Source organism: Xiphophorus maculatus, chromosome 5 (assembly GCF_002775205.1).
Source record: "Xiphophorus maculatus strain JP 163 A chromosome 5, X_maculatus-5.0-male, whole genome shotgun sequence".
In the NCBI taxonomy this organism is placed as follows: Eukaryota; Metazoa; Chordata; class Actinopteri; order Cyprinodontiformes; family Poeciliidae; genus Xiphophorus; species Xiphophorus maculatus.
This window is the reverse complement of record NC_036447.1, coordinates 18,455,214-18,466,619: the sequence shown is the minus strand read 5'-3', so window position 1 is coordinate 18,466,619 and position 11,406 is coordinate 18,455,214. Positions and strand designations below refer to the sequence as shown.

The window sequence follows — 11,406 nt, the reverse complement described above, 5'->3', positions numbered from 1 at the left end:
TGTTTTAAAACAGGGAAAAGACGATTGCTTCTCATCAACTCCAACCATACAAACCAAGATAGCAACGTAAACACTGAGGTGGACAGCGAAGTCCTCCAAGGTCTTCAACTTCTCTGTCCCTCCCAAGGACATTATCTGTTTTACTTTTTATTGGACAGCATATTATTCACTTCACTTCCATTTTGAGTATTATCTGTTTAAAACTCTTAACTGTCATGAGGACACCGGTGTCATCAAAGACCAATTAGACAACATGTAAGCATTTTGAACGTGACAGTTAAGAGATTAAATAAAAAATTATTGTGTGATACTCACTTTTTTTATCTTGTAAAGATAAAAGTGAATATCTTTTAACGATAGTAACTTGAATAAAACATACTCACTTTTATCATTAAAAGTGAGTCTGTTAATGACTTACTAGCTCATTGTCACATCTAGTTTGGTTCATATTCACATTGAAATGATTTACTTAAACTTCCTCTTTGTACCACTCAAAGAAGAGCAAGCATGACCAGCAGTAGTTTGTAAAAGAGTTTGAGTGAGTAAAGCTTGTAAAGTCATCTTACCCTCTATTAGCAGTCTTAGCTTAACAGTGTTTTGTTACACATCTTATCACTTTTACCTAATGAACTGACCAATTAAACCATTGACATTTAGGGGGGAAAACAATAGAGAAAGACTTAAGACCTAGAGATTTAATTGTACAGCAGAAGACATTAAGTCACCCATAATTCTAAAAATTAGGGTATTTTGATACTTAAATATCCAAAGTAATAAAATGAGGCCGAAATAGTTTAGCACCTAGCATACTCTATTTTCTCTCACTCTCAAAGCTAATGCTTGTTGCTCATTGAAGCTTGAACTACTTAATGATGAAGACAAATTAGCTCATTATCAAGTCCTTTCAAGCATGTTTGGTGCACCCACAGACGGATTGCAGACAGCGAGATGTTTTCATGTGTGCTCTCTTGTTCTGGAGGTGCACAACACGCAACAGATGCCTGCCCGACCTCGCGGTTGTATTTCCATGTATGCAAATTCTAAACTTTACCTTATTGAAGCCACGCCTCACTGGGTTAATTTCCTTACAGCTTAAAGTTGTACATTTCCCTCTATGTGCACATAGCCTGAGCAGTGTTAAGTGTATTAAGCAAAGATAAGCCTTCGTAATCACAAGCAGAGTGAGCAGGAGAGCAGGGAGGCTCACTACTTGTGTGCTGTTAATTGCATTATGGGTCCCTATGACTTTGTTGCACAATATCATGCTTTCATTTTCTCATCATGTGCAGTCATCATCAGATGCTGTTCATTTGCCAAGCATAGACTACTTAGTATAAGTGTGATGCTTTCTCAACGAGAGAAACTGAGAACTCCTGCTATGAAATTAAATTAATGATAAAATGTAGTTTAATTTAAAGAGATCATTTGGGAGTCATTTCACAGTTAATGTTATGTTGATTAGCTGAGACATGCATGTGAAAATAATACGATGAGGGTCTGAAGAAGGTTAGGCTGTACAGATTACGCACAGTAAAATTGCTGCAGTTTTAAGGCTGAGCATTAGGGGGTGCTAAGAGACAGAATGGTAAGTGAAAGCATGGCAAACCAATAAAATCATAAAGGTTTAATTTAATAAAACATACACACGACAAAGATATGTTAGGCACTAAAAAAAAAATATTTTTTTTTTCAATTTAACCTTGTTATGAATCCCCCTCCACTTTATTTATCACCCACTGGTCACAGTGTTACCATACAGAATCACTTCCAACATGGAACTGCATTGAATAATTAGGATTTTAATATTCACATTCACACACACACACCCACGCACGTCCACACACACACAAAACACGCCTTCAAAAACCAAAATTAAATACATTTTTTTTACAAAATAGAAAGGGCAAAGGACACAGGGACACAATAAAAGATATTAAGACATGCAGTGACAAATATAAAAAATAGACATTTGTTTCCTTTTTCTGTACATACATACATCGACACATATAAATATATAGAAGTAAAAAAGAGTGTATTTTTGAAATACAAAGGTCAAATTGTACAGTTACATTCCATAATAACAAACAGAGGACATGGCACAATATTCAAGTGAGTTTGCCTTTTCCACAGACACACTATACAATATTGTATACTGTAGAATCAAAAACTTAGTTCACACAACAGTTGGTTTCTCCAAGTCTGTTCACGCTGCAGTAAACATTGCAAATGAAGAAAGGATACTTTTTTTCAGTGGATATTCATTTGGAAACGCTCATTCAAGCAACTTTTGAACAATTGGCTCTTTGAGTTCTTGCTTTCAATGCTTCAAAATTTCAGAGCCATGTCTTACGTTTTCTGCAAGTCTTCATCACTGAGGCGAAGAGAAACTCTGGTACCACAAACAAGTAGCTGACAAGCAGTCAATGAAACCTGTCATTATACAGTTTTAGCTTGGCACAATAAACAAGAATGTACCAAAAGTAGTGAAATCTTTCATGGCCTTCTTTGTTTCCCCCCTCTTCAGTTCTGTCTGACATCCTGCAGCAGTTTGTTGATCTCCTGGGCCAGCTCGCTAGTATCAATGCCGGCCTCATGGCGACTGTCCCTGCGCTTGCTGCTTTGGTGACCCTGATGGAAGACACCATCAAAGTCATCCTCTTCGTAATTCTCTGGGATTTCCTCCATGGCTGGCAGCCATTTCAGGTGTGGTGGTTGTCCATTTGTGGAGGTGGAGGATGAACAGGAAGAGGGAGAGGAGGAAACATGGTTGTTCACCACAGATGTGTTCCCTGGATTTAAATAGTGTGTATTAGCAGCCCATGCAGCTACACCAGGAGGGTAAGCCGGACCCTTACCACCGGGGAGCAAACCTCTACGGCTGTCTTGAGGAACAGCGTTGTTACTGTAGTTACCTGCAATGTTGCCACCACGACTGCTTGCCCTCTCTGTTGTTGATGAGGATGAGGGTGGGCTTGTTTCAGTGCACTCAGTGTATGAGTCTATGTTGGGGGGTAGGAGTCGCTGGAATACAGAGTTCATCTCTGTGAGGAGGGATCCAGCTCCTCCCCCAGCTGCATCGCCTTCTCCCCCTCCTCCTCCTCCACTGAGATCTAGCTCTTCATTCCCAGACTCCTTGCCAAATGTGGAGAAACTCTTGCGATTCTCTGAGTCCACCGAAGACTCATCATCATCTAGCTGGGGTGGCTGGGAGGACTCTTCCCCGGGGATGTACATGTTGTTTCGGTAGTCTGCGGATGATGCAGGTGAGGAGACGGGGGGCATCCAGCATTGGTCAGAGTGTCCCAAGATGCGGCATTCATCCGTGCACAGTCTCGTAGCTAAAGTAAAAAATAAATAAATAAACATGAACAAACAAAAACAAGAAAAAAAGACAGTGTCAAGCTAAAGTTCAGATAATGTGCTGGGAAATTTTCATGACATCTAACATTTTGTGACAGGACTGCAAACAACTCAGATAAATATGTAGATATGTATTGCTTTGAGCAAACTTTGTCATATTTGAAAAAAATTTGCCATTTTCTGTCAGTATAATAAAAGCTCAAAAATATTTTTAGTTACATGACCATATTTTAATTTAAACCTGAGAATACATATATAAATATATACTTTTCTGATGAAATTCTAGTGGTAATTGGTAACAAAACTATGGCAGGTTCTCAATGAAAAAACGAGAAAAAAAAGTAAAAAATGCAAGAATCTTTTCTTGATTTGATTTGCATTACACATACCAATATAAATTTATGAATGTAGTTGTGTAGCAACTTTAATATTTAGGCACAATGAAGAAAATCTTAGGAACTATTTTGTAATATTTGTAGTTGAATATCACCATGTGCCAGAATAAATCCTAAGATAGCCAAGCAAACTGAAAACTCGTTTAAAACATGTTATAGTAAATGAGTAGTAAGTAGGTAGTTTAAAAAACTGATGGTTTAACAAAATAACTTAATAGTGACAAATAAATTATATATTACCATGGATTGTAACTTTAAAATTCACAATTTGTGTAGAAAACGGATTTGTGTATGCAATATTATACTCAGGTATATTTGAGAAGTTAGTCCGTAGGTAAACTCTTGGTAAAAAAATTTACCTGAAAATTGTTTATACTGTAAAGATAATTACATCGAAGAAAAACAGTGGTAACCCTCACTATCAGCTCATATTCTTATGTCTATTTTATTTATTGCTTAATTAGAGAAAAGACAGCAGTTGGGGGGGGGGGGGTAACTGCAACACTTCCAAGTCTTTCTCAAAGGGAGAGATAAGGTGATAAAGAATGGTCAAGTCCACCATCTCTTCCCTTATCCATCTCAATAAAGCCTTAGAATACATTAACGACTACAGAGGAAAGACAGTGAGATGTGAAGGAGCTTTTGGGCAAGCAAGAGAGAGTAGGAGAGAGGGACCTAGGAAGTGGGAGAGGGGAGAATAACATCATTCTAAAAGCAATTACTATGAATTCTCCTCAGTTCAGACATGAAAGCGCACCACTGTCACTCACCAAGAGAAAAAAGGGGAACAGGAAAAAGAAAAGAGTGAAGGGAGGGGAAAAAAACAGCTCCCTGAGACGCATACCGATGAGTGACAGGCGACTCATCTCCGCTCCGGGGAGGATTTTACAGACACGACTCTATCTTAGGGGCAGATAACACACAGACACAACTGCACAAGCACAAACAGCCAGCACGCTGTGCCCTCTCTCAGTGTGATAACGAGCGTGGAAATGAGGGTTGTGTGGAAGAATGGGGCAGTGTACAATGGAGATTGTGTCTGCAACAGGGTGAATTTAGAGGCCGTAACAGCAGGTGTAAAGACAAATAATAAGCTTAGTCTTGATACTGTCCATGGTGCTGAAATTTGTCAGATAGGTATTAGACTGGACGAGCTGGGAGCTCTCTCACAGATGGCTTGCTTAGGTCAGTTTCATATTCTTTCAAATTGGGAGTGAAGAGAAAAAAAAAGATCAGTTGTGGAAATGTTAAGTCCCAACATCCCCTTGAGTTTACTTCAAGTGGATTAGAGCAATTTAGGAATTGCAAAATGACAGGTTTTACAGAACAGATTTAAGTAAAGTGTGATAATCCTCTAAAACGAGAGGTGACAGCTGAGACACTGCCACAGAAGGTGTCGGGGATGTGAGGGAACTGACTGGTGCCAAGTCATGTTGAGAAAGGTGCAAAAAGTGGAGGAAATAGAAAAAAGTGCTGCAGTGTAGCACCAGCTGATGAGGCATTTCAGGCAGAACGGGAATGTAGAAAAAAACTCACCTGGGTGGAGTCGGTGGTGCATTTCGAGGTGCATTAGGTCAGAAAACCCCTCCCCCAGCAGCAGCCTGTCCACGGGGGATTCCCGCCCCATTTCGCAGTCACTGTCCCCCGCCTCACTGTCCCCACGGCCACTGTCCTTCAGGCTGAACTTGTCCATGTCCTGTAATGCGTACCTAGGAACAGAAACCACAGTGAGATTGTTTGTAAACAGCATAGTGCTGTTTGAAAATCAATGATGCAAGTTTATGTTTCAGTGCACATGGAATGAATCAGTCTGCCTGCAGAGGAGACAAGATCTATCATATCAGACTTGAAGCTGCTTCTGCAATATGTCAAATCACAAGACAAGGTTTGGCCCATAAATTCTACATTGCAGGTAGATCCCGTCGTTAAATCTTTTACAGCAGCCACCAGGGGCATCACTAAATCTATCACTTAGATGTTATAAGGGGATATTATGATGAAAGTTCTGATGGATGTGGACTTTTATAACCACAGCCTGGTTTCAATGACAAATACATGGAAATTGTTCTCAGACAAATGAGTTGCATTCCTTTAGACTGAATGAAACTGGTGTGATAACAATTCGAATGTGGGAAAAAAACACTAACAAATCATAAAATCACGCAACAGATCCACTGACAAGTGAAATTCAACTACACAATGAGGAATAAGTGGTTTGGAAAGTAAACAAAGGATAATCTTTTCAGAAAAAAAAGGGCGAGGAGGACTGGGGGATTGGGGTAAATTACCTGTAGCTGCGGGAGTATTTGTTGCCACGGAAACTGGGTCTGGGCTGGTACTGGCCCTGATGGAGCATGGACAGAAGCTGTGAGACTTGCTACATCCCCAAAAAAATGACAAAGCAAAGAAAAAAAAAATAAAGCAAACAAAAAGAAAAGGGGAAAGATGAATAAAAAATGGGACATTGAAGATGGGAGTGGGGGGAGCAAGAGACAAGACAGAAGACAAAATAATGGTTGAGTAAACACAAAATGGATGATGGAGAGGCTACTTAAAATGGGTGAAACAAAATGGATGACATTAAAATGAGAAAAAATAATAACGGGGTACTGGAAGTGCGATGAGACTACGTGAACATGGAAGCACATGACTGGGAGTTCAGTCATGGTAATGATGGAGGTAATGGTAACAGGGTGTAAACAAGGTAAAGACAAAGGCATCTATAATCATCATCAGTTTTAATGAGAGTCAGTCTGAACTACAGGGCACTTTTGATTAAGTCACTGTCACATTTGGAGATGACTTAATTTGCTCAGAGACAGCTGTATGTGGAGGAGGAGAAAGGGTGGTGTTTGGGGTGTGTGTGTGTGTGGGCGTGTGTGTGTGCGTGTGTGTGTGTGTGTGTGTGTGCGTGTGTGTGTGTGTGTGTGTGTGCAAGTGAGAGAGAGACAGAGTGAGAGAGAGAGGGTGTGGGTGAAATACAGAGAAAATTTAGGACTAATGAATCGCATTAGAAATAATTCAGAGGAACTTGAGGAATGTGTGTCTGCTCATGCTTACCTCCACTGGTGGAGTTGCGTGTGCCATTTCCAGGGCAAAGCTCTCCGGGATGTGATTGGACGAGATGGTCACCAGGCTATTAAGAGATTGGCGGCTGTGATGGTTCTGTGGAACCCCCATCTGGGCCCGGTCCATTGGAGGTGTGGTTGATGGTGAGCGGTGGTGGGCCCTGATGGGGAGGGTGCCGTTCACTGTGGGCACCAGGGTGATGTCACCTTTGTGAATTTGGCGTGAAGGTTTCTTTGGGTGGTGCTGGTGGGTGGACTCAGCCACCCGGCAGTTGTAAGAGTGTCTCGCCTCTTTCTTTTCCCTGTTATAGCGGGTGACAAAGGCCACCATGATGACCAGGAGCTTGCCAACGATTACTCCCAATATGATGATGATCATTTTGGATCTTTTGATTGGAGAACCCCCCTGGTCCACTGGCTGCACATGGTTTTTCATGTTCTCATGGAGGTTGATTTTTAGAACTGCCTTGGCACTAAGACTCTCAGTTCCCTGATCTCTGACCAACACAGTAAGCTCAGCATGCTCATGTGGGAAGTTCTCTAGGCTGGTGTTGGCTTGGATCTTGCATGTTCTTGGCTCAATAACAAAGTACCCTTCTTCATTGCCACTGACAATAGAGCAGATGAGCTCAGCATTGACTCCTGTGTCACGATCTGTCGCTCTGACCACCGTCACTAAACGTCCAGCCTCTGTGAACTTTGAAGCACGAACGTCTGCTGAAAAATTCCACAACTGTGGAACCACAATGACTGGGGGGTTATCATTTTCATCCAGAATGTTCAGAACAACAGTAGAGTTGCTGGTAAGTGGAGGTTTACCTGCGTCTTTGGCTTGCACAACGAAGGATATATTATTCACCTCCTCCCGGTCAAATGTGCGCAGAGCATAGATGGCACCGTTAGAGGGGTCTATAGTGACGTAAGTGGAAATGGAACTTCCATGAATGAAGTTTTCCAAGATGGCGTAGCTCACCTGTCCATTTGCATCCAAGTCAGGGTCAGTGGCTGTGATAGATGTCAGGTACGCTCCAGGGGCATTGTTTTCCGATTTGGAGATCTCATATCGTCCCTTCTCAAAGCGTGGCGGGTTGTCATTTTCGTCTGTAACATGCACTGTGAAGTGTTTGACTGTGGAGAGACTCGGGGTCCCCCTGTCCTCAGCCACAACAGTCAGGCTGAACTCTGACCTCTTTTCTCTGTCCAGGGACACATTGGTCAAGATCATATAGTTGTTCTCATAGGTTTTCTGCAGTTTGAAATAACCTTGACCATGAAGTTTACACTCCACTTCTCCATTTAACCCAGAGTCCAAGTCTTCCACTCTTACCAAAGCAACAAATGTGTCCAGCGGAGATGCCTCAGACACATAAGCTGCATCTCCATTCCCCTGAGAGGGAAAATTAATACTGATGTCTGGTTTGTTATCATTCACATCTACCACTTTGACCAAGATCTTGCAGTGAGCAGGCATGGAGTTTGGACCCATGTCTTGAGCTTGCACGTCAATGTCATAAGAATTTACTGTCTCATAGTCAACACGCTTGATGAGGGTCAGGTGACCGCTGTCGGTGTTAATTTTGAACGTCTCTATAATTTTAGGAGACACGTGATTGCTAAATGAGTATGCGATTTTAGCATTTGTGCCGTCATCCGCGTCCGTGGCGTTCAGATCAATAAGCAGAGTGCCAACAGGTGAGTTTTCAGGGAGATTTAAAACATAGGAGGACTTCTCAAAAATCGGACTGTTGTCATTAGAGTCAGCGATGCTGATTCTGAGAAGGGTCGATCCTGTTCTTGGGGGAACGCCCCTGTCAGAGGCTGTGTACTGAAGTTCGTAGCTGGAGCGCACCTCCCGGTCCAGCTCCCTAAGTACCACCAGCTCGGCATACTTAACTCCGTCGCTCCTAGATTGCACGTCTATCCTGAAGTTGTTATTTGGCTCTAGTGCGTAAGTGTATAAGGAATTCTCACCGACATCGGGGTCTGTGGCGCTGTCCAGGGGGATGCGCGCTCCAATGGCCGCACTTTCTGAGATCTCGATGGGGATTAGGGCTCGGGCGAAATGCGGCGCGTTGTCGTTAATGTCCAGCACTTCCACTTCGACGTGAAACAACTGGAGGTGCTCGGTGGGGAGCGTCAGGACGTCGAACTGGATGGAACAGTTAAGATTCTTCTCGCAGAGTTTCTCGCGGTCGATTTTGGTCCTGATGCTGATCTCTCCGTCCTGCTCACGCACAGTAAGGAAAGAGGAGCTCCCCCGTTGCATCGCTCTGAAGCGCAAAGACACCGAGCTGGGAAGTTTTGCCAAAACATCCGCGACGTCGTCTCTCAAGCGGGCGATTACAGTGCCAACCTTCTGCTCCTCGAAGATCTGATATTTCAGCGTCTTGCCGGTAATGTGCTGCGCCGCCAGCACAAAAACCGTGGCAACTCTCAGCATTCTTGTTAAAAAGAGTCCCGTCATTTTCTACTTGCTAGTCCTGCTGGGAAAATGGCTACAAAAAAAAAAAAAAAAAGATCAGTGCCACCTTTAACTTAAGAAATGCTCTGGCCGCTCAATCAGCAACTGCATTGCTTTTACTCCAAAAACACGCAGCAGTTAAGTAAAGACTGATTTAATTTTTTTTTGCCAGGTCCCATAAACTCATCTGATTCTCCTCACAACCATCCTCTCTTATCAGTCAGAGTTTTTGTTGCGTGTATCCAGGCAGTGTACCACTGGAAATTTGCGCGTCTCTCTCCCTCTCCTCCTTGCATCTGTGCGCCGTGCGCTCTCTTCCGCTCCCTCTCTCCGTTTGAGCTTGCCTCCGCACAGACTTTACCCAAAAGAAAGAGGAAAGAACGAAAGATCCCGCCTCAAATTTTCTTGCCGCACTTCTGCTTCTACTCCCCCTTCTTTTTTATGACATCCCCCAGTAAAGACAAACGATTTTTTTAAACCAAAAGCTGGCTGGTGGCTACTTGATATCCAAAGAAGGAGGGAAAGGAGGCGCAAGAAAGGAAGGGAAAGTGGGTGGAAACCCCGCCTTGGATAGGTTAATTCTTGCAACTTTTACGATGAACGATTATGGATCAGGAGATAAATCCAAGAAAGAAAGAAAGATATCCAAGAATCCTCCTTTTGAGTTATTTTTATCACTATAAGTCATTTACATAGGCATATTTATGATTCTCTCTCCCTCTCCAAAAATGATGGAGACGCAGTTATTTTAAATCCTCATCAGACATACCTCTTAGTTATATGCATTGTTGCACGCCGCATTCAAGTCTTAATACACCTTTTAAAACATAATATTTCAGCAGGAACAAGCTGCTGTGCGCCCACTCCTACACAGTGACTTAAGCACTTGCTGTCTCGTCATTAAAGCATCTCACCTTCTCTGTTTTTTTTCCTTTCTTCTTCCGCTCTTTGAAGTGGCTGACTACCTCCCTTTTTCATGCACAGGAACTTTGTAGTGGACACACTGACTGAAGTATCTTTCACTTGTGCTTAATCTGTGCTTGTCTGTGTGGGTGAGAGTGTATAAACTGGGTAAGCCGTGTGGCGAATCGCGCTGAAAAGGGAGCCGGGCTCTAATGAATGCCTTTTAAGAGTTGGTCACGCCGAGAAACAGCTCCGTCCCCCTCCCGTGTGCAAATCTATCCAGCATCACTTCAAACTCCCTGCAGGATAGGGTATTTTTGATAACGAGCGCAGCATCCGCAACTCACTAGTTCAAGCATGCCGTTTTCAGTTGACCAGGGGAGCACTGGGAGAGAGAGGAGAGAATGAGATCTAAGGTTTAATAAATGTGCACAACAGAGACCGCGCATTCTGGTCACCATCTGGCGCGGTTTGTTTGGCACCAGGACCCCGCGATTACAGCCGACCCAACAGAACCCCAGCAGAGCATCCCCACCACACCTCCCTAAAACTGTGAAGAAATAAGTTGTCATGGGGGATTGTAGACTGCACCACCAAGTACCGAACAGCTTTTCCACATTCATTCACACATTTGTCTCGTGTGCATGTGGTTGTTGTTCTTGGTGGGGTCCAGAGATAAAGAAAATGTCCTTAACCACTCTGTCACTTCATATACCAAGCGACCACACAGAATTAATTCGAGATAGTGGCTTGAAAAACTTTTTATTTCGCAGTAACTTTTGTGTTGGTGTATGTATGACATAAACCGTGGATAGTAAATGATGCAGTCCACAATTCTGTTTTTTGGAAGAGTGGAAAGAGGAAGGTCATTGTTGAAAAATTTAGCAGTTTGTCACATGCCATGCAACATGAAAGCCAACATGAAAGAAAATACTCTGATAAAGGAAGGAAGAATAATTGAAAATCTTCAGCCTTCATGTATGACAGAAAACCAGCACTCTATATCAACCTGAGTACAACATTTAAGAGTTAAATGTAAGCGTTAATTGGAAGTTGGATGGAATACGTACAGGGCAATCCTGAAAGAAAGCTTGTTAAGCCCGAAAGGTGAAACTTTACTTTACAGTTGGTCAATAACTGTAAGCATACACCCAGACTCATGTAGGCATGGTTTACATCAAAGCATAATCATGGGTCAGTCAAAATCCATATCCACATC

General features: G+C 42.6%; 1 protein-coding gene across 2 annotated transcripts; it reads right to left on the bottom strand.

Annotated features, from left to right (window-relative positions):
• Positions 1-1,609: 1,609 nt before the first annotated feature.
• LOC102220036 (protocadherin-18-like) lies at positions 1,610-9,713 on the bottom strand. 2 transcript variants are annotated; one of them, XM_005811557.3, is made up of 4 exons: positions 6,816-9,713; positions 6,044-6,132; positions 5,292-5,464; positions 1,610-3,338 (listed from the first exon to the last, which is right to left on the bottom strand). In XM_005811557.3, the coding sequence occupies exons 1-4, from the start codon at positions 9,285-9,287 to the stop codon at positions 2,521-2,523; spliced, it is 3,552 nt and encodes a 1,183-aa protein (XP_005811614.2). In that variant the 5' UTR covers positions 9,288-9,713; the 3' UTR covers positions 1,610-2,520. The 2 variants fall into 2 exon arrangements, with proteins under 2 accessions (XP_005811614.2, XP_005811615.2); XM_005811558.3 differs by having other exon boundaries at positions 6,044-6,099; positions 6,816-9,712.
• Between the last annotated feature and the right edge of the window lie 1,693 nt (positions 9,714-11,406).

Coding starts and splice junctions, on each gene's coding strand:
- LOC102220036 (XM_005811557.3), bottom strand. CDS start 9,287: ATGACGGGACTCTTTTTAACAAGAATGCTGAGAGTTGCCACGGTTTTT. Junction 6,133..6,815: donor ACGCAACTCCACCAGTGGAG/GTAAGCATGAGC, acceptor TTGGGGATGTAG/CAAGTCTCACAGCTTCTGTC. Junction 3,339..5,291: donor GCACCACCGACTCCACCCAG/GTGAGTTTTTTT, acceptor TTTTTACTTTAG/CTACGAGACTGTGCACGGAT.